The sequence below is a fragment of the Histomonas meleagridis genome, assembly GCF_020186115.1.
Source record: "Histomonas meleagridis strain 2922-C6/04-10x chromosome Unknown contig_9, whole genome shotgun sequence".
In the NCBI taxonomy this organism is placed as follows: domain Eukaryota; phylum Parabasalia; order Tritrichomonadida; family Dientamoebidae; genus Histomonas; species Histomonas meleagridis.
Window position 1 is genome coordinate 1,257,332 of NW_027150923.1, and position 26,030 is coordinate 1,283,361.

Below are 26,030 nucleotides of genomic sequence, written 5' to 3' on the forward strand. Positions count from 1 at the left end.
TGACCATTTGAAGATGCATGCAAAAGGACTTTTGACAACGATTCTGTTTTTTTAAAAATTTGATATAAACTTCAAATCAAATGATGAAACTTCTTTATTTATCTCAATTCCTTCACTTTCGATGTATGAAAAAATTTTGTTTTTGTTTCTCATTTTCATTTCTTTAAAGTTATATATTTCCCTTTTAACTTTATCAATAAATTTATTGCGAAGTGCTTCGTATTTGTCATTGTAACTTTTTTCGAATGTTTCGAATAAAATTACATTTTTTTGTTTTTCTTTATCCCACATATCTTCAATCATTTCATCATTGATTTGATTTTTAATAATTTGATTTTTGATTGGTTCAAAATAATTTTTAATACTTTGTTCTGATAAAACATTTGCTTCGAGTTCTTCAAGCTTTCCTTCAATCCAAACTTTAACTTCGTTTTGTATATTTGTTACAAATTCTTCAATAGCATTTGGTATTAACTTTTTATATATTTCATTTTGTTGAATACATTTATTGATTCCTTCGCGTGCAAATGATTTATCATTAATAAATTTTATACATTTATTATAATCTAATTTCAAATCATTTATATATTCCGTAATCATTTGTCTTGAATTTTCTTCAAAATTTGTTTTAAATGATGAATTAATTTGCTCAATTTGCTGATTTGAATCATTTAAATCGTTAAACATTGTAAACAAAACTTTAATCATTTCACAAAGTAATTGACCATTTAATACATTTTCTTTATCCAAAATTTGCATCGTAATTTGTTTAAAAATTTTGTTTATTCTTTTCCAATAAAATTCAAGTTCGATATTATCATTTTCATCATTTGATACATATTCTGGAATAACTATAACTGATAAAAGTTTAGATATATCGAAACCATTTCCAAATGATAAAATTTTTTCTCGCGTTTTTTCTGTCTGACTTTGAATATATTCTTTCATTCGATTTGAATCATTCTTAAATTTGTTCGGAATATCTTTAAGTGTAATCAAAAGAATTGGCTGACAAATTTCTTTATCTGATATTGTTGGGAATATTTTCTTTATATAAGAACTATATTCAATGTTTTCTAATACATTTTGCATGGAAGAGCCATATGGAATATCTTCATTAACATAAATTGAGATAATAGAAACTTGCAGAAGTGTTAACAAAGAAATGTTTTCTGAAGGTAAAGCAGTGCCTTCTGTATCAATAAAGAATAAATCATTTTCGTTGTCATTAATTGATTTGATTTTCAATCTTTCTTGTAAATCTTTGATTTTAAATGGTCCGATGATGTTGACATTCTTTGTAGGTTGGTCTTCAAATGCCCCTTCTTTGTTACAAAAATAATCACCACTTGGACCACTTATTAAATGATTTAAAAATGAAGTTTTTCCTGTTTGCGTTTTTCCATAAATAATAATAAGATTAGGTCTTTTAGATGAAGATAAAATATCTAAGGCCTTTGAGTTGATTGTAGGATTTTCATTTTCATATGTTATAAACGGAATTGGTTGCGGTAACATTTGTTAATAATATTATTCTCTAGAGAAGTTGGTTGTCAAAAAATGGCAAATTCGAATTCGTTTTCCGTTTAATGAAAGCTTTGGCCCTACTCAAATGATTTTATAAAAAAAGACTATTAATTCGTGATTAAATTAACTAAAGAAACTTTATTTACTTAGAAAAGAGTTTTCACACATGTAATAATTTTCATACCATAGTACGAAGAACCTTTATGGCTTCTGCTTCATTTCCATCATACATAACAAGAACCTGTGAGATCTCAAAGAAACTCAAAGTACCTCCAAATTCCCTTTGAATCTCTTCACTGATTTTGATCTTTTTTTTGGGTTCATTTTTCTTAATTTCATTCACGTCTTTCTCTAAAAGGAGAACAGCGGCATTGTTAAGATTGTTGTCTGCAATTTCAAGTGCTTTCCTGCATTCTTCGTCTGACGCTTCTAATATCAACTTTAACTTGTGAACTTCCCTTTGAGTAGAATTGCCTTCAACATTTCCTGCAAGCCTATATTGACCGTGTGTAGTTTCTGTGTTGTCTTGGTTTGTTGTTTGATCAACAGCGCTCATGAAAGAAAAATGAAATTTTCACAATTTAACGGTTTATTATATATATATTTTGACACAAAAGCAGTCAGAATATTTACGGCATTTTTCTGTTTTTATTTGTTCGGCCAATTTAAATTTGTATGTCAAAAGATCATCAAAAAGCTTTCATTAACCGCCAGGTCGAAGTAAAGTATACAAATTTTAAACGGTTTGAAATATTTGCCATGTAAATTATTAATCAATTGGCTGAATTCCTCTCATAGAAATGTTCTGTATCAAATAAATAAAAGTTGTTTGAAGTTTATAATTTTATGTTGTATTTGTTAATAGATACCAATTACAAATATGAAAAGTTTTTACTATTAAGAAGCCCTAAAAAAATTAATAATAATATCAAATACCAAAATGAAAGTTCTTTCTTCCTCGAGTTGGCCACCTCTTTAATTTTGTTAAATTTTTCCATCATAAATGTTAATATTTTTATTTTGAATACAATATAATATATTGAATGAAAATAGATAAATAAATATAAATGAAAATCAAAACAAAAATTAAGGTAGATAATAATGCACATAATAATATATTTATTTCTCACATTCTCAAATATTCATACGTTAATTCTTTTTTTTCTTTCATTTCTGTATTTTGATCTTTCCCTTCATAAAGTTAAATTTACTTGAAAAATTCATTTGTATTCCGATAGTAATCATCATATATGTTCTTATTTTAAAATATTAACGTAATTTTAAGATCATTTCTCTTTGTTAATAATGATTTTTCTCAAATTATCGATTACAATTAAAAATCACACAAATTATAAGTGATCATAATGTTTCAAGCATACAAACACCATTTTTATTTTTTAAAAAATTATAAACAGTTTTACATTAAACCAAACATTTCACTTATTGCATATATTTACGTTCTTTTCTTCTTTTGCTACTTTATATTTCTCACCTCCATTGTCTGCACTTCTTCTTCCGCGTACAAGTTTGCCTCTGTCTGTGCCTCTGCTTCCACTTTCTCCTTCACCAGCACATCCTTTGCCAGCCTGGTCATCACATCGATTTTCTCGAACAGGAATTGCTCAAATTTTCCGATACTTTCTTTTGCGCATTTACTCTTATCGTTTAGAATTTCCTTTAACATTTTATGTATTTTATCATATTTCTCTTTATCATAACCAAACTCGAAGCCTCCGTATTTCATTATCAGCATCAACATATCAATTATTTCTGGTTTTGTTAATTTCATTTCGTCATGTAATGGTTGCTTAAACTCTGATGTAGAAGGAGGACCGGATAAATTATGTTTACATTGTTTAGGCGTTGCTCGAATAAATCGGACGCAAATGTTGTTACATTTTCAACTTCTTTACTAAATTCGATTTTCTTTTCTTTAGAAGAAGAACATGATGAAGAAGATGAAGAAATTTTCTCATGATTATGAAAATAATTATTTAATGGGTTTTCATTTATTTCATCTGTTAAAAGATTTAATCCAAATGCTACGACATTAGATTTATAAAATCTGTTTGTTTTGTTTTCATTATTGTATTCTCGTAAATCGAATAGTATTATTATTTTTTTAATTTTTTTGATTGTTTTAATTAATTAATTTAAAAATAGGAAAATTAAATGGACTAAACATTGTTGCGATATTTTTCGGTAATATTAGTTAAATAGATTTTAACCTACAAAAGAATGCGTTAAGTTCCTTGTAAATGCAGAATTCCGATGGCTATTGCACAAGAAGTGCTAACACAGACGGAACACCATATAATTGACGCTGAATTCGATATTTTAAAAAATTAAAACAACAAACAATTTATTTCAAGTCAAGGATGACTTTATCTGATACGTCTTCTCTTTCTTCTAGTAGTTTGAACAGTTTTGCTGAACGCTCGTTTTGGACCTTTATCTGCTTTTTCAAGATCGTATTCTTCTGATTTAGATTCTCAAGCATTGTCATCTCCGGAGAATTCTTAATTTGGCTTAACTTTTTCTCTATCTCAGCGTTATCTTTTTTTATTTTCAACGCAAGTTGATAATCCGCTTCAAGTTGATTTTCTTGTGATGTCAAAATTTCTATTTGTTTCATCAGATTTTGTATTTCGTCGTTTGCTTCATTGCTCATCTCTTCGATTTCTTCTTCTTCTTTCTTCCGAATCGATGAAATCCCATCAAGTAACATTTTTTTATATTGAACAACAACTTCATCATTTGCTTCATGTGGTTGATCATGAAACGCACGCTCGACTGATCTATCTGCTATATAATCCCATAGCCAATGAATATCATATCTTAAAGAAAATCGATGTTGAGTAGAATCAAAATGAAGGACCGCGTGCTTGTTTTGATCTCTACCACATCCAATGTGACCACATTCGAGGCAAACCCAAAGTTTAATTGTCTCTGAACAGCTGCTGCATGTATTTTCACCAAATATTGAATTGCATGCTTTACACTTCGGGGCGCCCCATAATTTGAATGAATCGATGTTAACGTCCTCCGGATTCGATGATGCAAAATATGTTGAAATTAATGGATCAAAATATTGGAAACAGATAGGACAAAAAGGTAAGTTAAACTCACGAGTTGGCTCTTCATCAAATGTTGTAATTGGTGTTATATTTAACTCTGGAGAAATTGTGCGAAGAAATAAAGAAATACAACGAATCGTTGGTGCTTTAATATCAAATGGAACACCTAATGAATTCATATAAAATGCATCTGCTCCTTCTTGCGTTTGAAACTGAATAATTACAATGCGTAAAAGATGATGAATAATTGTAATGTGTTGGTATTGAGGTGAATTTGTTTGAATAAATTTAAGAAGATCACTTACTTTCATTCCGTTTGGAATTGCAAGAATCATTATTGTGTTGCTTCGAGAAGGATGAAGAATTGGAAAATCCCAAGTTAAATGAGGGGATAATGTAGTCATCAACTTCCATAGCTTCATGTCATTAATTGCGATTTCGCGAATGTCTGGATTTTCAGGAGGAACTTGGGATATTTCACCCAAAATTTCCAGCTCAAACATTTTGCTTTTTTATGTGAACCCGTTTATTTAATTAGGGAATAAACTTTTTAAAAAGTTATTTTGGAAAAAAACGATATGTAATAAACAGTCGAAATCGTACGTTAAAATGACAACCGGCCCGCAAAAGTGACATTTTAATTGACTAAAATTTATATGACATAAAACCCGCTATCGTTATATATTGAAAATTCTATCGGTAATGCCAACAGATTAAACGAAATATTTTTATTAATTTGTTTATAGAGCGAGAAATGATAAAATTTTTAGACATACCATTAAAAATAATGTTCTTTATTTAATGTACTCATTGATAATGTAATAATTTTATAATTCGATCTTCGAAATCTTATAAAAATTTTATAATGCTCTTATGTAATTTAACACCTTAAAATGATAATTGGTTGGTAAATTTTCAGCAGAACTTGTAATTAAATGATAAATTTGTTGGTCAAAAACATAAACATCGGTTGAATTCATATTCAAATTTGTATGTTAAAATCTATGCTTTACAAATCAACGGTTGCAAATTGGGGAATAAGAAGGAGATAAGAACATAATGAGAACTTCAAACAGGCAAAATCAAAGTAGCACACCGGACGAGGACGAAACAATTTCTAACAGTGTTGAAATTTTCAATGTTTTTTTGGATGAATTATCTTTATCAAAAATATTTGAAAGGACCGATCCAGAAGAAACCAACCAACAAAATAAACAAACTGACAACATTTTATCAAATGAAACATATTTTGTTGACATTCTTTTAAATCCTCTAATTTATACACAGTATGATTCACATTTCAAAGTCTGGCAAAAAATTATTGCGCCAGCCTTTACCAAAAATCAAGAAAATACTCCAATGTCTTACAGAACTCTCCAATCTTATTTTTCATTTTTAAAACTAAGATCCAAAAATCTCCATACAGATTCTGAAATTCTCCAATCCAAAAAAGAATCACAAGAACAAGAACTCATTAGAAATCTCCATGTTATCCGTTCAATATACAAAAAGCCCAACATTGATTTATCAAGGTTTTTAAATTATGATTTAATCAATGATCCACTTGAAATCAGTACACAATTTCGAAATTCTATTGTTGATTATTCCTCATGTCTTTCGGCATTACTTTATGGAATTAATAGTTATGATCTTACATTAGTATTAGAATCATTATTTCATTTCATGATTGATAATTATTCACCGGTGAACAGTTCACTTTTTCCTTTTAACGAATTTTTTTTGCCAATTTCAAAGCTATCGCTCGTGAATTCAATTGATTTCATAGGACACAAGTTTTTGCATAAAATCCCTCTTAACGGAATCAAAAAATTCAAATTAGATTCTTCACATAGTAAATCATTAATCTGTTGTAACAATGGCAAACGAATCTATGTCTTAGGATCACATTCCAAAATTAGCGTATTATCATTATCTAGGAATATTGTACAAAATGAAAGTCGATTACGAACAATAGACTTCAAAATGCCCAAAATTGAAGCGATTAATCTATTCATAACATCTTCGAATGGATATATTTTGTTGGGTGGTCCATATATGAAGAATTACAAAATCTTAAAACAAAATCCTTTTTCAATCAGTGAAAATGAGCCAACTTATAAATCGTTAGACGAGGATACCAAAGTGTTCATCCCAAAACCAATACTTCCATTATGTTCAGATGGTTATTATATTTATTCATTAAATTCCAACAAATTAATTTCGATATTTTCGTTAGAATCGAACACAATTATCTTCCATAAGACCATTGAACTGAAGCAAGGGACCAACAATTTAAATCCAAATTATCCCAAATTAATTCCAAACGAATTCCATACAGATTCATACATGTACACCAACGGTGCCACGCTAAGTTTTCTAATCCCATATCAAAACTTTGACTCCAAACGCTTTCGATATTTTGTCAGAAATTTTTCCTTATTAAATGGCATTCATATCAATGACATTATCATCAATTTGCCCTTTGAATTGATATCCATTACATTTGACCCATGGAATAAAGTTGAATGGGCTTTAGCAATAAATTCCAATAAATTATATTTAGAAAAGTTTGAAGTTTATGGGTCAATGCCTATTTGGATCACTGGTATTAACAATTATTATGTCTATGACTATGAATCTATCATTGATTTCTTTTTTATTATCATTGAGAAATTCATATCACATTTCATTGGCTGTAATATTAAATCGATTATTAATAGTTATCAACAATATAACTTAGAAACGGAACAATTTTTTTCGCCGAACAACAAAAATGAGTTTTATCGAATCATAATTACATTTTTAAACTTTTTTATTGATTATATTATTGATAGTAATGATGTTAATTCTATTAAATATATTCAAACATTAATATCATTATTACAATATAATTTATCTAATTCATTAAAACCTTTACTTAAATCAGTACAAGAGAACATATTAAATTGTTTTATACAAATGTTAAAGAATGAGAAATTTAATCGAATCTATAAATTAATAATATATACATTAATATCTTCATTTAATTCATTATTTAAAAACAATTATGAAAGTTGTTCATTAATATTTGAAATTATTTTCCAAAAATTAAAAATCGAAAATATCATTTTTTATATATCGTTAATTCAAGACACGAATAAAATTTGTTATTTATTTAATTCCAATACTATCAACTTAATAATTGGTAATTTATTTGATGTTTTAGTAAATAATAAAAAACCAAATTATTTAACATCGGATGAAATGGAATTTTTATCGACATTTCAATATAGTTTATTAATAGAAATAAATAAAATTTATAAAAATAATATCGATTCCAAATTAAAAGAAACTTTTTTTACATATTCGCAATTAATATTACAAAAAATTATACAATTCATTATGATATCTTTATATGAAATACATTCGAATTTAAATCGAATATTATTTTCACCTTTTGTACAATTATTTCGTAAATTTATTTTGCTATTACAGAACTTGACGTCATATTACGAGATTTCGAGTAATTTGATATATTCTATTTTACCAACTTTTACTGCATTTTTACAATATTTAAATAAGATACAAAAAAATGAATTTGAAAATATAAATTTTTATAATAACAAAATCCAAACTAAATATTCATTTTTTCTAGAATTTTATTCTGTTTATATTGATATTATATTTTGTAATTTAGATGATAAAAACGAATTAAAAATTTTGATGAAATATCCATTTTTAAATAATATAAAAAACATTGATATACCAAATAATATAATTAAAATTAGTAATAATGAAATCTTTGAGAAAATGATTTTAAGTAATAAAAAGATGTCACTTTTCATCGGCAAAATTACAAATGAAGAGAAAAACATTTTAGGATTAATATTTGAAGCGTTTTCTAAACAAATTTTAAATAAAAATAATAATAAAAACACTACTGATGATATACATTTGATTATTGATTCAGTAATTAAAATTTATAGTGAAATGAAATTAATTAAACAACAATCATTAAAGAATAAAATGATAAATTATAATAATTATATAAAAAACATTAAACAAAAGTCACAAATTATATTAAATTTAACAAATTGTAATGAAAATTCTTTGAATTTAATAAAGAATTTCCAAATGTTCATTTTGGATGATTTTAATTTATCAATTATTAAGAACATTAATAAGATACAAAGAAATATTTCATTTACATTAAATTTAATTACAAAAACTTTAAACACGAAAATAAATTTTAATTACATTTTATATTTACTTGAAAAATTCGAGAAAATTGATCCGAATAATTTTATTATTACATTAAATTATACAAAAAAAATCGATAAAAAAGATCATATCGGATATAGTTTTGTTATTGAATTATTAAAAATATTAAAGAAATTAATGACAAAAAACATTTTCTCGAATAATTTCAAAGTTTTTTATTTAAATTTCTTAAACATAATTGGAAAATTTGATTCGAAATCATTTAATAAGAATTTAATGAATTTGATTTTGAATAATAAATTACCGAAAAATTTTCTCTTTTTAATAATTTCATTTTATTTCGGAATGAAATTCCAAAATCCGAATTTGAAATTAACAAACATTAAATGTGATAAAGATAACATTGACGACATAAATTTTTTTATTTTGTTGATAAAAACAGGAAATCAAAATCCGTATAAATTTAAAGATATAAAAAATTATTTTTATAAATGTTCACCTAAATATTATCATTTAATTTCTTTGTTGTTGTTTGAGATATTACAAAAGTCGAAAAATAAAATTAAAATATTTAAATGGATATTAAATGAAATTTCATTAATATGTTTAGGAATCCAAAATTGTGATAATGAAAATAATACATCGAATTCATATATAAATGGATGTTGTGAATTAATCGAAATATTAAAATTATGTTTAACATATGAAAATGAAACTAAAAATGTTTTATATGAATTAATAAAAAATATTTTAATGAAAAAGAAAACTGATAAATTATATTCAGTTTTTGCTATTTTATCAAATTCCATTAAAAACATTCGAATTAATTCATTAATCGAACGTAATAATGAAATATTTTATATTATTAATATAAACTATGAAAAGAAAATTTATTTTTGTTATAAAATTCCAATAAATGATGAGTCGATTATTATCGAAATTAATTTTAATGAAGATATTAAACCAATTTCGAATTATCCATTTAAGCCAAATTTATTTAAAGAAATCGATTTATTAATTCCTTATTTCATTAATGCTTTAAATAATGATATTAAAAGTCCTTTAAATTATTATATATTAAGTTCGTTGTCAATATATTTAAAAGAAAAAGAATTTCTACAAAAGTTTTTATTGAGAAAATTCACTTTAAATTCATTCGATTTTAATAACTCGAAAAATGATTTTTTGTTATTATTAAAAATGAATTTAAATATGAAAAGTTTAGGATTTAAAAATCAAATTCATTTCGATGATAAATTTTATAATTCCGATTTCACGAAAATTAATTGTAAAATTACAAAAAATGAAATTATTACTCAAGAAGAAAATGAATTTAATTTATTCGTTTCATCAATTTTAAGTCAAAATCAAATTAATTTTTTAGAAATCGACGTCGATAGCGATGTAAACTTCGGAATTCAGAACTTTTCCGTAACGCCCTCAAATACTTTGACATATTTATATTCAACTAAAACAAAACAATTTATTTATAATTCTTATTTAATTACTAAAAAAATTGATGAAAATATAAAAAATTTTTTGGTGATTTATAATCCATTTAAAAAAAAAGTAAAATTTTATACTAAAAATATTAAATTAAATTCATTTAAAATTAATGGAAAAAATATTTGTTTTATCATTCAAACATTTACTAAAACTAAAATTAATTATAAAATTTATTCGAAAATTAATTCATTTAATTATAATTGTCCTTATTCAGGTAAAATTATATTTCATAAACAAAAGAACAATAAAATACTTTACGACAAAAGTGCCAAAGTTATATTACAAAATAATTTAATACAAATGAAATGTAAAACTTTTTTAAAATTAAGAAATAACATCATAGGAAATAATTCATTTATAATATATCCGAATGATATTCCGATAAATTTCACTAAATTAAAACAAAATAATATTTCCAATATTAAAACTCCTATTTTTATAACAAAAACAAAAAACTTTTTAACAAATTTAATCATAAAAACAGAAAACAATAAATATATATATCCATTACATCCGAATTATTATCAGTTTTTACCAACGAATATTATAAACTTTTATTCAACTTCAATTATTAATAATATACAAAATGAAACGAAAAATGAAATTTTATTTTATACATTTTATAATAACATTTTTACTGATTTAAATGAAATATTTGAAATATTTTCATTAAATTATAATAATTTAATTGAATATATAATATATTTATTAATTTATATCGAACCAATAAATTTAAACACAAAAAAATTAATAAATTTCGGAATTAATGTAATTGATTTACAAATATCAAACAAATATTTACATAAAATTACATTAATGAATTTAATTAATTTGATGAAAAAAAACACAAATTTATTTATCGATAAATTATTTGATTATTTAATGAATTTGTTTAATAATACTTCGGAACATTTCATATTAAAAAATCATCCAAACGCGTTAACAATATCATTAAAACATATCCAAAAGAATAAAACGATTTTGATACCAAACGCAAATTATTTGTTAATATTTAAATCCGATTTCTCATGTAATACTTCAAACAAAACTTTAGTGAAACTTTTAACAAATAATAAAATAATCGAAATAAAAAATGAAATTTATATCATCAAAAATAATGAAATTACTTTTGGAAATATTAATGAAAATATTAATAATAATTTAATCATTTTACCAATTTATAATAATATAAATGTTTCATTTTATGGAACTTTCTTAAGATTAATTATAACTTTAAAATATTTCATATATTTCATTAAAGTTTTCGGAGTTACAAATATAAAAAATTATAAAATTCAAATTTATCAGAAATTTTTCGATTCTTTCATTGCTGAAAGTCCATTTTTTATTACTTATTACGAAGACATTTTAACATTTTTGAAACATAATATTCCAATAGATTTAAATGACTTTGGACAAGAATATATAAAAAGACTTTGTTTAATGTCATTGTATACGAATTTGACAAAATACCCAAAAATTAATAACTTCTTAAATGAACAACAGATTTTGTTGGACGAACAGATCTTATTACCTTTGAAGTCATATTTCCCGGAATTTTTGACTGATTTCGATCAGATGCAAATTATTGGCAAAGAATTTAAATTTGAACTTCCGAAAGTTCCTTTCCCTAAAGTCTTAAATTACAACAGCGTAAAACTGCAAACAATTAGTGAGAACTTGAAGAGAATTTTGTTGTATAACCAAACGACAATTAGAGGTTATCCATTTCACTTGTTAATTCACTTATGGATAAAGTTCACAAGTAAGTATCCACCGTTTAATATTCAAGAGGTGTCAAATTGCGTATACAAAATCAGTTTTAAATACTTTATACCGAAGCAAATCAAAATCATCTCAAAAATTGAGTCGACTAAATTCCAGTTTTCAATAGATTCAGTACGTTACATCAATTTGAATAATAACGAATTATTTTTTTTGCCAAAGAATAAATCGTTTTATTTAAAAATGAGCACTAAAACACAATTTTACTTTAAGTGTAAGAAAGAAAAGAATTTAACAGAATTCATTAAGAAATATAAAACATTTTTTATTGATGAAATTAAACAATTTATATTCAATTGGAACACAAGTTTTGATATTTCATTAATATCAAATTTCTCGAATGTTATGATGTCATCGAATTTGTTAATTAACAAAATCGATCCGAAATTAATAATAAATTTAATTGATACAAAATTCCAATTAAATTTGTTATGTATTCGTTCATATTTAATTATATTATTAAATTGGTTATTTTATTATAATAATATTTCATTTGATGATAATAACTCATCACGAAATATTTTGATTAAGTCAATGTTACCAAGTTTAAGGAACAAAAGATTCGTCGAATTAATTAATGAAAAAAGTAATGATGAAACAATACAATTCGAAGTGAATCGGAAAGAATCAATACAATTACGGAATGGAGATATCAATGACTTAAACAAATCATTGATTAATCAATTCGTTAAATTAAATATTAATCCTTTGATACTTCGGAAAAAAGGTTTACAGCCATTTAATGTTCGATTTGTTGATGAAATTGGTGTAGATGCAGGTGGTTTAGCTCGTGAATTTGTAAATGAATGTGTTAATGATTTAACATCGATGAACTGCGGATTATTTATATCTTTAAAGAATAATAATGAAATAATTCCGGTCAATGATCAAAAGGTTTTGAACCATCATTCATGTTATGTATTTGTTGGAGCTTTAATAGGAATTTGTATTCGGACTAATTTGGTACAAAATTTTAATTTCGCTTCAATCGTTTGGGAATATTTGGCTTCTGGGAACTTAAACATCCAACAGATATTCGAAATAGATAATGACTTTAACCAGTTAATCAAAGATTTAAATGACGCATTAACAAAAAAGACATCAAAAGAAGATTTTGACATCAAATTCGGCCAATTGAAATTTGAAATAAAAAATATGAGAGGTGAAGTGATACCGTTAAGTCAAAGAGGAAGAGTTGAAAAAGTGACGCTCGAGAATTGTAATGAATTTATTGCGTTGGCAATCGATTATAAGTTATCGGAATTAAGAAATAACTTACAGGATATGTATGAAGGCCTATGGGGGAACTTAGGGTTTAAGGCACCGGCTTTTATAACTGCACAAATGTTGGAAGAATCTGCTTGCGGTGAAAATGAATTGACATTTGATATATTGTCAAGGATTATTAGGTTCGAAGGAATCTCTGGTGAACAACAAAGACAGTTCATAAGAGTTTTGAAACAATTTACAAACGAACAAAGATTATTGTTCTTAAGATTTTCAACCGGTAGAGCAAGACTTCCGTTGAAGATAGAAAAGGATTTCTGTATCATCGTGAACCATACGCCAAGTAGAGATTATTTGCCTTCGGCTTCAACTTGCTTCAATCAGTTTCATTTGCCTTTTTATTCATCTTTCGAAAAGATGTTTAATATGATTAGAATAGCGATAGAGAATACAGAGTCGTTCGAAAATAGGTAATTTATTATATAATAAAATATAACTTTAGAATAAAAAAAAAATGAAAATTTTTGAATTATTACGATAGAATTTTCAAAGTGACGATGGATTTTTCAATGGAAAATAGTTTTCGTTTGTTAAAAGTTTCTTTGAGATAAATTCAATAATAATTTATAAGAATTAAAAATCATAATGTTACAAGAAATAATAATTGATGTGCATGGTTAATGATTTTCAAAATTTAAACTTTGAAAGCAAAATACAGATGTTGTGACATTATTTATTAAAAACAAGAAGAAACTCATAAAATGCAAATGATTTAATCATTAATTAAATTTTTTTTTTGTTTGGATAACAAATGGTATCATTATTTTGAACACAAATATCTGAAAAATATATAAATTTTCATTAGGGTGCTTCAAAAACCGATAGAATTTTTTTAAACGGCTGAAATTATAGAGTAATGTTTCTTCAATTTTTAGGATTTTGCATTTCATTAAATGATAACTTCACATTCACCTGTTACACAAAGGATAAGTACTATTCATCAAAATTATGTGCAGATTTACCAATAATTTGTAACTTAAAATCTCAATATGATGACATTAAATTCAAAAAAATCAATTGGGATTATAATAAAGAATGCACTTACGAGCCAAATGTTAAGAAAACAACATATATTAAATTTTCTTGTCCTGCAAATAATTACTCATTAAAAATAAATATAGAATATAAAAGAAAGGGATCTAAAAGTAATAAGTTTACACATAGCGTAAATCTTAATTTTGAAGTTTGCAATGAGTATCATTGGTATGTTAAAAATGATAATATATTAAATGGTACTTCTGAAATTGAAATATGGCCAATAAGTTCTTTATCAGGAAGTGAACAAGAGTTAAATCAAACAGCAGTTGTTCCATCAAATGAATCAAAGGAATTTTCATATGCATTAAATCATCAACAAATAAAACCTATAATAACATCTGACCCATTGTCACAATTCTTTGCAAATAGCACATTCTTTGATGATTCTAAGGCAATTTGGAAAACCAAACTATATTTTAATGAAATGAGTAATTTTAGGATACACGTATCATCAAACGGGAGCACCCTTCAGCATCACCACATTCACGATGCTGTTCATACTCTTTATCCACAAATAATTAATTTTCAAAATATCTTTGAAAATAATTTTGATGCTAAAAAAGTTGATAAGCAAAGGGTTAGTTTTAATGTAGGCCTTCAAAAAATTCGTAGACATCCTACATATAAAAATATTGCATTCATTTATTCAAAACCTTATCTGATGACAACTTATAATGATTTTGATACATATGAAATATTAGAGTTTTCTAATAATGTTAATGATATTGTTATGACTTCAAAAGGTATTTTTTATGTTTCGGATTCTTTTCTTAATTTTTTCGATTTTGAAAATAACCGAAAATTTAACGGTCCCCAGATCAAAAGCAAAATTAAAAAATTAATATCAACAAACAATTTAATTATTGCTTTTGATGATTCAAATGGCTTTTACTATTCAACTAATTCTGTTCAATTCAGTTATTTTAATGATGTTAAAAATCAAATAATTGATTCTTGCATTATTACTCCAAATAATGAACTTGTTTCATTCTTGGTCTTAATAAATGAATCGTATTATGTCAAAACATTTAAGATCAAAGACAATAAAATAAAACTAAAAAAAGAATCATTTGTCGCCAAATTAGATGTTTTAGGAAAGGAACATTCTCCTTTCCTCTCACCGAATGACTTTGGCCATTTGTTTGTTTGTGGAAAAGAAATCTTTGTTTCGACTGATTATTGCGGAACATTTTCAAAAATTGAACATATTATTAGTGACCATTCTAATGATTTTGGATATGTTTTAGACATAACATTTTCTAGTGACGGATTTATTTGCGTTTTAACATCAAATGGATATATTTATCTTGGAAAAATTGATCAAAACTTTCTTATTCAACTTCAATATCTTGGATTTACAAACTCAAAGGTATCCTTTGACTCATATGATAGGTTGTATTTGTTTAGTTTCCCATTTATATTAAATCAAAATGAAATTATCAAATATCCAATTCCCATTAAAAGTGAAATTTCACTGTTTTCAAAACGTTTCCCATATGAAATAGGTGATAAGTGTCCAATAAAATCATTTACTGTTGACATTCCAAATTCAACTAATCTGATATATCTTGATAAAAATTCCAAAGTTAATGTAACCATTACTATTGTATCTGATATAGGAATTCATCCAACAATTCGTGCATCTGATGCACATATACTTCATAGAGTATCAACAGATGAATTTGATAAATTTGTTTCTAAAAATAAAACAACCAAAACAACAATAACATCATTAAAGCTCAAATCTCAAAAAGAAGGATTTGATCATTTAATTATCTCTGGAACAAATAATTTTTCATGTTTAAACTCATCAAAAATTTTGAATATATATTCGGGGTGCCCCAAACATCGCACGTTAAGAGTCAAAAATGAAAAAAATTTAAATTTATTTTATTCTAAGACAAGATTTAAACCAGAATTAGCTATATATGATAACAACGAATTTATTTCAGATGTTGATTCTGATTTTGTTGTTTTTTCACATGATACTAATAATAATAAAATTAGATATTGTTTAACTGCTAAAGAAGCAAAATGTAAAAGAAAGCCTCAATCATGGGCAATGTTTAATAATTATAAGGATTGGAATAAGTCATCATATGTAAATTGTTTTGATGGAAATCAAAATGATTTTTATGAAGATGAACCATATAACATTTTGAACAACACTAATGATAACTGTGTCATTTTGAATCCAAAAAATGCGAAATATCATTTCACGGCCATAGTTTTGGATCCTGATTATTCATTTTGTGATTTGTCTGTTAATTTCACTGTGAACGTTTTTGGCGAACCAATGAATGTTTGGGTTTCGATTTTTATGATTTTAATGATTTTATTGGTTTCGTTTGTGGTTATAATTGCGATTCATTTTTATTTGAATATTAAACACAAAATGAAAATGAATGCGAAAAGAAAGAAAACTTGAAATTGTTTTTTATAAATAAATATTAATGTTTGATTTACTTGTTTGCATGTCATTAAAAAATTTCTCATTTCCGAATACAGTTAAATGGATCAGAGATTATTCATTTTGTGGATATGAAAGCTTAAAAGAAATCATTATCGGAGATAATTTAAATGAAGTCTGGTCTTCTGCATTTCAAGAATGATCTAAATGAGAAATAGTTATCATAGGTGAAAAAATAAGGATGAATTGATCCTTAAACATTTTATTTTTGCAAAACTTTAAAGGCGGTTATTATTGGAAGAAATGTAAGTGAAATCAAAGAATTTGCATTGAGCAGTTATAAGAATCCTGTATTTATTTTAATTAATGGAGTCAAAGAACCAACAATAGAATCAACTGCTTTCGATTGCACTGTCCCAGCTAATGATGTAGTTATAATATCAAGTTTATATCATAATACGAGTTTGGTACATTTGAAATACTAAATATGTCAGATGATAATGAATGTAATAAATATTTTTGGCAAACACTCACTATATCAAATGCATATACGAAATCAAATAATTTTACAAATTCAATAACATTTTCTTTATATTTATTATCAAATACATTTACTCAGTCAAGAATATTTACACTATTATATGCATTCACAAACATATTCAAACGTGTGTTCAGAATCAAAATTTCTACAGAGATTATTTTCTGTAATAATTTTTTTTTCATATTCATTAACTTTATTACATTTAAATTCCATATGCAAACATATGTCATTAGAATATATATATATATATATATTGCAATTTAATTATTCCTTACATTAACTAATTCAAGTTATACATATATTTTCAAAATTGCTAATTTATGATAACACATTTTATCAATATTTTTCGTATTACATATTTTATACAACAATTACTCAAAATGACACTCAACGTGACCAAAGCACATCAAAAAGTATCATAATTGGTGTCATATGTGGTTCAGTTGCAATAATTCTTTTGGTCATAGGAATAATTATATTTGTTTGTGTGTATCCGTCAAAGTAAAAAACAAATTTCACAAAAATATTCCGAATTATAATTCTTTTCAACACTTTATTAAATTAAAAATAAATTGGTAAAATTTAGAGGAAAAAAATTAGCTAAAATTTAGCTTTTAGAAATCATTTCAAATTACGACTGCGAAAATTGTCGCAATTAAGCCAACAACCAAAGTGTACGAAGTTAAACTCTTCAATCTCAATCCAACAGATTCTGTTTCAGTCTCAGTTTCAGCTTCAGCTTCGCTTTGAGTTTCAGCTTCGCTTTGAGTTTCAACTTCGCTTTCGTCTCCTCCTTCAGATGGCATAAATTCTAATAATTTGTTCTTTTCCACAGTATATTTAATGTTGCTTGGAATACCCGATAAGTCAAGATATTTCTGGTACAATTCATTTACATATATTGTCAATTCGAAATTTTGAACATTTTCCCAATTGCCAGTAAAGTTTAATCCGATTGTTGCGTTTGGTAAGTATCCATAATCTCTATAGAATTCGACTTCATGTGATCTATTATACAATCTATCAAACATAAGTCTTGAAGGTGATTCAAAATATATTTTTTGCGATTGAGGTTCTGTGACGCCTTCTGGAAGTATCATCTCAATGATCATTGGCCAATCAGCATATGGATCAGTCATTAATGTTATTCCTTTTAATGTTGTTTTGTTGTTTAGTAAAATGTTATCTTCATTAAATGTAATCGATTTAAGTTGATAAATATCGGTGCGATATATTTTGTTCGGGGAATGATATTGTGGCTTTTCGAGTACTTCTAAATTCGTCATGATAAGATTATTTGCTGTTAATGAACTGGAATTATCTCGAGATGATATGCCATTGATGATCAATGTATCAAATTTCATGTTGTTGAAGTCAACATTTGTGCCTCCATCGATGTATACTAAAGGAAGTGAATTTGAAATATCATAATTGCTTGGTGTTAGATTAACTTTGCACACAGAGGAGAAAAAATTAAAAAATGGAAGTTTGTCATCAACGTTATCTAAATCAATTGTAAGATCTTTCGAAATCTCAACATAAATATGCGAAAATTTACCAACAAGATCAGAAAGTTTTACATTTTTTGGTGGATTTGGTGTTATTTCATATTCGATATTAGATACAGCATTAGCTGCGTCATTACATAATTGTTGATAATATTCATCATCTGGATGTTCTTCAGCCATTTGATGATAAAATTCCTCCATAGTATAAAAACTTTCGTCGTTTCCAATAGAGCAGTATTTGAATGAAACACTTGAAACAAGGGAAAAATACAATAACAACATCTGTTTGTGATATATCAACTCCACCTTTTGAAAATTTTACATTTCACAATTTTAATTGAAAATCATTTCACTTTTGACAATTTTGAAATAAAAAATGCCAGTTTGTCAGAAAAAATGCCAATAAAAAACAAAAAAATTTTATTCATTATTATAAAGATGCTTAGCCAATATTTTGATTCTATAATATAACGATCAATTTTAATGTTCCCTTCTCTAAAATTTAAATAATGAAAATTTCAGAAAAACCTGTTTTTGTGTCAGGTAAATATAATTTCACGATAAAAATATTATGTGTGTGCTTACACTCTTTCTTAATAGTACGGGTCTGGTGGTTTCTTGTGGTGAAAAGTGCCATGATATAGGTTGTAAATGAATTTGACATTAAATTAAAAAATTCACGAAGTGACGACACAAAAGTGTCAACTTTACATCGCCAAGAAGTTAACGTTCTCTGTTTCTGGCGTGCATAAACGTTTGGTGATCATACAATTTAATAAATTATTGAAAATTTAAAATCTAATAAAATTGTAATAAATGAAATGAGGAATGTGGTAATTGGAGAATCGATGATTATATTTGAGCAACATATAATTATTAACATTTTACAGCAAATTGTTTGAAACTTCTCCAGGCGAAAAGAATACATCAAGTTGATTGGGCGGATAGACCTTCGCCAATTATGAAGACAATTGTCCAAAATGAATTTGCTAATTAAACACAAAAAAAATTATTTCATAATTTGATTTGTTAACTTAAAAGTAATGATGAAATATAAATGAGTTTAACTGTAGTAATATTTTATTGATATATGTGAACAGAATAATCTACATATATATAGAATTACAGAACATAATGTTAATGAAGCAGTATTTTTACTGTTATTAATATCTTATTTAAATATTTTCCAATCAAGTTATTTCATCTCTTTTTCAATTCAAAATCATCTATTGTTAATTTTGATTTCTTTTTATTCTAAAATATTTCAAAATTCGGCAAAAATATTATTTTATGATAAAGATTGTTTGGAATTTCTTGACATACATTCAAAAAACGTCTGTTTCTTTTTCATATTATCGTCTATGTTCCAAGGAGACTTCAAATCCTTAGAGAACTCTCCGCCAATTACCATATCATAGTCAATCATGTTCAATCCGATGACTTGATTTTCGCCATTGTTGACGATAATTTCCATCACTTTCTCATCTGCCAACATTTCATCGATGACTTTAGACATTTGGTCCAACATAGACTTAGAATATCCATTACCTTCTTGGAAAATTCCGGTTTTTTTCCAAAATGCAAATATATTCTTAACGTCCGGTTTCGACGAATTAGGGTCAGACTTACGTTCCTTGGCAAAATCTTCGAAGTTTTGACCAAGGAGCTCATTTATAGTGTTAATGATGGAATCAACATTTCCAACATCTTCAATGAGTGAAATAAAAGTTACGTTGTCGCACGTGCGCCACGAAGCAACAACAGGACAAGGTTCTTTATTATTATTATCAATACCAATATCGGTTGGTGAGATATGCAATTTGATCGGAGACGTATTATTCCGTTGAATAATGGTTAGTATGTTGGTGACCCAATGAGGCATTGTGGACAATATGACTTCGGTGTCATGGGTCATAAGACAGCCCCAAATATGTGGCGACTTTTTTTTGATGAAATAAAAAAGCTCAGTGGCAATGGCAAGGTGAGCTTTGGACCTATAGTTGTATATAGGCTTGGTAGAAAAGGTTATAGGTGAACGAAGGTTTTGAATAGTGGGAATTAATTTTGGCTTCTCATCTTCGGGGGGAAGTTGTTGGCTGTTATATACAATATTAAAGGTAAAATCGCGAAATATATATTCGTTTTGTGTACATACTTTCTTGATTCGCTTAATAGTTTTGATCTCGTCATCGCACTTAGAAATTTTCTCATTGAATATATTAAGAAAATCAATGGTGCGTACGAGAGAATGCTTTGTTGATGTGAGCGTAACGGAATTGGGCATTTTTAATAAGAATAAAATATAATTGCCAGTACTTAATTTTTTGGATTGAACCGCAATTTCAGACTGACTCCAAGAAAATGATGTTAAAACATCACCAAGATTAAGTCGGGAAAAAGTGGTAAAAGATACTAAAACTCCAACAATTGCTTGTTGAAGTGTGGTTGGAATGTTTTTTGGATATATATAAATTACATTTTCTAAAATACCACTATCATCTTCATCTCCTTTTTCTCCTTGGTTAACTGTTTTATAAAGAAGAGATAAAAAACATGGAAAAGCTTCTGGTGGATTATTTGCTTCCCAATATTCTTCAATAGATAAACCTCTTGATTTAGGTCTTTGTTTCCACATTTTTTGGAACGGCACAATATTTTCATTGTTTTTTTTAGATGATGATAGCATTCTTTTTTGGGTTGAATTTAGGGTACCTTATTAATGACATGTGATATGAAAAATTCATTTCTTGTATTAAAAAAAGGATTTCACCAGTATTTTAATGGCTAAATTTATTTCTATTTATCATCATTAATTTGATGAGTTACTACTTATAGTATCTGTTACTAAATTCGAAGTTTTGATTTTACGAAATAATTTTAAATAAATAAAAATTAAAAGAATTATCAAATGTTTATGAATATCAATTCATTTAAACAATGTTATATAGTTGGCTTAGTAAATGTAAAATTATAATAGTTGATAATAAAAGATTCAAAATTATTTATTTGTCATAAATTTTCTCTTAAGTTTGGCAAATTACCAAATTCACTTTGAAGCCCTCGTTTTATAGTTTTAGAAAGACATTCCTCAAAAACACATATTTATACAAATATAAATTGTCAAAAGTTATGTGGTTGCAGTTTTGGATTGCGCTTTGAGAGGGCATTCATAACAGAGTCTTTTGTATTTTTGAAGCTAAGTTTTCTCTTTTTGATGTGATTTCTTCTTGTGCAAGAAGAAAATATTTCTATCGAAAATCTGTCTTCTAAGTCACCGTCTTTGAGGCGATGAAGATATTCACTGAGGATTTTGATGATTTTTATGTTTTGTGAATGATTATAATCAGATACACATATCTCTATAGTAAAGTTTTGCATTTTTCTAATCATTGAAACAGATTCAATCTCGCATTGAAGATCTAAAGCTTCTGTAAATAGGGAATGACATATTTTTACAAAAACTGTTGTGCTGATTTCATAAGGAAAATTTACAATGTGTATAGACGTATATTTATGGTTGTCGTGGAAATCAATGTCAGCTCTTTCAAATCTGGTCTCAGAAGAATATGGTAAGTTATATATTCTTATTGGTTCTAAAGTTGAAAAAATATCGCCTATTGACCTAAGCCCATTGACGCTACTTCGCTCTATCTTATCACCACCTCCATCTTTTGGGAATTCGTTGACAAAAAAGTTCCAAACGTGCTTCATCACAAGTATAAGTGGACGTTTATTTGGTAACATAAAAAGTGTCAAATCTTCAAGAAAACATTTAAATAAGATAAAGAAATACTTAACATCAGCTTTATTTAAATCATTAGATAATTATGTTTAGACAATACACTCTAATAATATCATTCGAAACCAGAAAAATTGTATTTATAAGTGATACAGATAGTTGTTTTTCAGACGATTTTCAATACAAAAAATTCACCATAATGCATCATCCTTAACCAGCAGCTGAAACAATCAATCTTCAAAAATTTACAAATATGAGTTAATAAAAATTTTATCATATAGACTATATATATTTTATTGATTTAATAAATCCAAAAGAAACTGTGTAAAATATTTACTAAATTAAAGGTTATTATAGCACGTGTTTAACTTAAATTTTGTGCATTTGAAAACAAAATTGTATCTAATTATTCGTGTCCACTTAGCGGTTTTAAACGCCAAAACCGAAAAACATGGTATTCAACTGTTAGTGAATAAAATTGTTATTTATTTGTTTTTACCTCAAGTTTAATCAACACATGCATATTCCAAGTATGAGGTTATTGTTTAATATTATAATAACATCTAAAAAAAGATTCTTAGTGTTTATAAAAATTGTATATTACCATTTTTTGGTACAGTTAGAATTATTCATTAGAGTCTTTTTCCGGTTGTGAAGATATGGATGATGAGCATTTATTTTTTTCCATTTTTTCTTTAATCTTTTTTCTTATAGATTGTATGAAAGGTTCAAGTTTTTCCAAATTAGATTCCGAAATATATCCATCTTCATCAAAAGGAATGCAAAATTCATTATCACCATCAGTAATTACAAACCTCCCAGACGATTTTGTAGCCTCAATTTCTCTTCGTTCTTCGTCCATTGTAAAATTATGCAGATTTTGTTTGAATAATCTCACAAAATTTCCTTTCAATTTTTCATTCTACTTTTTGAAAATTCAATGTTTGTTAAAATGTGACATGTTGTTTGGATCTTGTTGCCGAAAACATCAGGAAGATCTCATATATGCTTAGGGTTGTTATACACTTTTAAAACTCTCATCCACATTAATCCTTAATGATTATACTTCTAGTTAATTAAAAATTTTGTTTAATTTTAAGATTTGATCAAAAATTTATAAATTATTTGTATTATAAAATCACACACTTCAGATAACACAAAAATTCATGTTTGGTTGGTATTTAATTTGGGATCTCTTCCGGAAATTCAGTAATTGGAAAATTTCCCTACCAACTTTTTCACTCTCAAATGATTATAACTAGTTATAATTTGCAATACGAACCCTCATCGAAAATTTTGCTTTGATCTTAAAGATAATTATTTGATTTAAAGGGGAATTCCAGCTTCCACAAAAATATAAAAAGTGACTACAATAAACAAAGTGACATGTGATATGAAATATCGAATTTCCTTCTCTTAACACATAAAAAGTTGAGTTCGAATGCTTGGCGAAAACCAAAATGATGTAAGATCTATAAAAAATGAACACAACAATTCCCAACCTACTAATTTGGAATTACTTATTTCAATAGAGCAAATCATATTTAATTTATCTAATGAAAATCTTGAGTCATCAGTTCAACAAACAATGAAATTTTTTGATGAAAATTTTCCATATTCAATAAATATTATTGTGTGTTATTTAGTTTACTTTGCATTTGTATCAAAAAAGAATTTAAATAATATATATTTAATATATTTAAAAGAAATTCAAATAAAAGAAGAAGAAATGAATAAAAACAACAAAATAATTGAACTTTTTGGAAAATACTTAACCAAAATAAAATCACAAGAGTCAAATTATCTTCTTGCAAATATGATTGAACGAAATTTAATTGAATCAAAAATTATTGAAAACAAAAAAAATCCATTTTTTGTGCATCTCATGTCAGAAACAGATTTCAATAATTTGAGATATAGTTATTTTAAGAAGCAAATCATTGATAATTATGAAGAGCTATCAAGGAATGATTGGGAACTTCATAAGCAATTAATCAAAGAAGGAGTTAATCCAAATGAAATTGCGAAAATAATTCGAAATGATGAAATCGAAAAACTTCAAGAAATATCATCACAAACAAATTTTGATTTTAATCAAATAATTAAACCATCGCTTTATGAAAGATGTGATTTTATCAACAAAAAAAATGTTACATTAATTGATTATGCAGCATTTTTTGGATCAGTTAAATGTTTTAAGTATTTAATTATGAATGGCGCAAAAGTAGAAAACACAGGTAAATATGCAGTTGCAGGCGGAAATGAAGAAATTATTCATTTATGCGAACAAAATCATTCATCTTTTGATGATGCATATGAAACAGCAATTAAATTTCATAAAAATGATATCTTTAAATATATTTATGAAAAGAAATTAGAAAAATTGGGTGAAAGCAATCAAAATAACCCACCAATTATAGAAAACAGAACACAATCACCAAATAACATAATTAACAATTATCAGAATCAACCATCATTTGGATTTAGTAATCAGAATCAACCATCATTTGGATTTAGTAATCAGAATCAATCATCATTTGGATTTAGTAATCAGAATCAATCATCATTTGGATTTAGTAATCAGAATCATCAAACATTTGGATTTAGTAATCAGAATCAATCATCATTTGGATTTAGTAATCAGAATCAACCATCATTTGGATTTAGTAATCAGAATCAATCATCATTTGGATTTAGTAATCAGAATCAATCATCATTTGGATTTAGTAATCAGAATCATCAAACATTTGATTTAGTAATCAGAATCAATCATCATTTGGATTTAGTAATCAGAATCAACCATCATTTGGATTTAGTAATCAGAATCAATCATCATTTGGATTTAGTAATCAGAATCAATCATCATTTGGATTTAGTAATCAGAATCATCAAACATTTGGATTTAATTACCAAAAACAACGAGAAGTTATCACGAAGAATACTTTAGGGCGCATTTGTGTTAAGAGCGGAAATTATAAAGTTCTTTCATTTTTGGAAGAGGACCGAATGGATATTAATGACATCATGATTAATGAAACAGCGATAAATGGTAACTTATACCTTGTTAAACATTTTCTTCAAAATAGTCAAATTCCAAATAATATTTTGTCCTTTTCATCAGAATCAGGAAATGTTGAACTTGTCAAGTATATCCTTGAACAAGAAGGAATTGATATTAATGCTAAAAACATTTATTTGTTATATTTAATAATTATTTTTTTTAATTTGACGTTTTAAATTAATATTTGGAAATTATTTTAACAACTTAAAACAGCACTTATGAAAGCATCTTATAAAGGTTATATAGAAATAGTTAAATTACTTCTTGAACAAGAAGGAATTGATATTAATGCTAAAGATATTTATTTGTTTTATTTAAAATTTATTTTAATAATTTAAAATTTCAAAATAA

At 26.0% G+C, this 26,030-nt stretch overlaps 4 protein-coding genes across 4 annotated transcripts; all 4 read right to left on the reverse strand.

Moving 5' to 3' along the window:
- Positions 1 to 1,705: 1,705 nt before the first annotated feature.
- Positions 1,706 to 2,083, reverse strand: GO595_009557 (uncharacterized protein; the record flags this gene model as incomplete). The annotated part of the gene is made up of 1 exon (XM_067923255.1): positions 1,706 to 2,083. The coding sequence occupies one exon, from the start codon at positions 2,081 to 2,083 to the stop codon at positions 1,706 to 1,708; it is 378 nt and encodes a 125-aa protein (XP_067770559.1).
- Positions 2,084 to 3,889: 1,806 nt separating this feature from the next.
- Positions 3,890 to 5,107, reverse strand: GO595_009558 (BRCA1-associated protein; the record flags this gene model as incomplete). The annotated part of the gene is made up of 1 exon (XM_067923257.1): positions 3,890 to 5,107. The coding sequence occupies one exon, from the start codon at positions 5,105 to 5,107 to the stop codon at positions 3,890 to 3,892; it is 1,218 nt and encodes a 405-aa protein (XP_067770560.1).
- Positions 5,108 to 17,997: 12,890 nt separating this feature from the next.
- On the reverse strand, positions 17,998 to 19,161 carry GO595_009559 (uncharacterized protein; the record flags this gene model as incomplete). The annotated part of the gene is made up of 1 exon (XM_067923258.1): positions 17,998 to 19,161. One exon carries the CDS (start codon positions 19,159 to 19,161, stop codon positions 17,998 to 18,000), a length of 1,164 nt encoding a protein of 387 aa, XP_067770561.1.
- Positions 19,162 to 20,167: 1,006 nt separating this feature from the next.
- GO595_009560 (uncharacterized protein) lies at positions 20,168 to 21,514 on the reverse strand (the record flags this gene model as incomplete). Its single annotated transcript, XM_067923259.1, has 1 exon — positions 20,168 to 21,514. The coding sequence occupies one exon, from the start codon at positions 21,512 to 21,514 to the stop codon at positions 20,168 to 20,170; it is 1,347 nt and encodes a 448-aa protein (XP_067770562.1).
- Between the last annotated feature and the right edge of the window lie 4,516 nt (positions 21,515 to 26,030).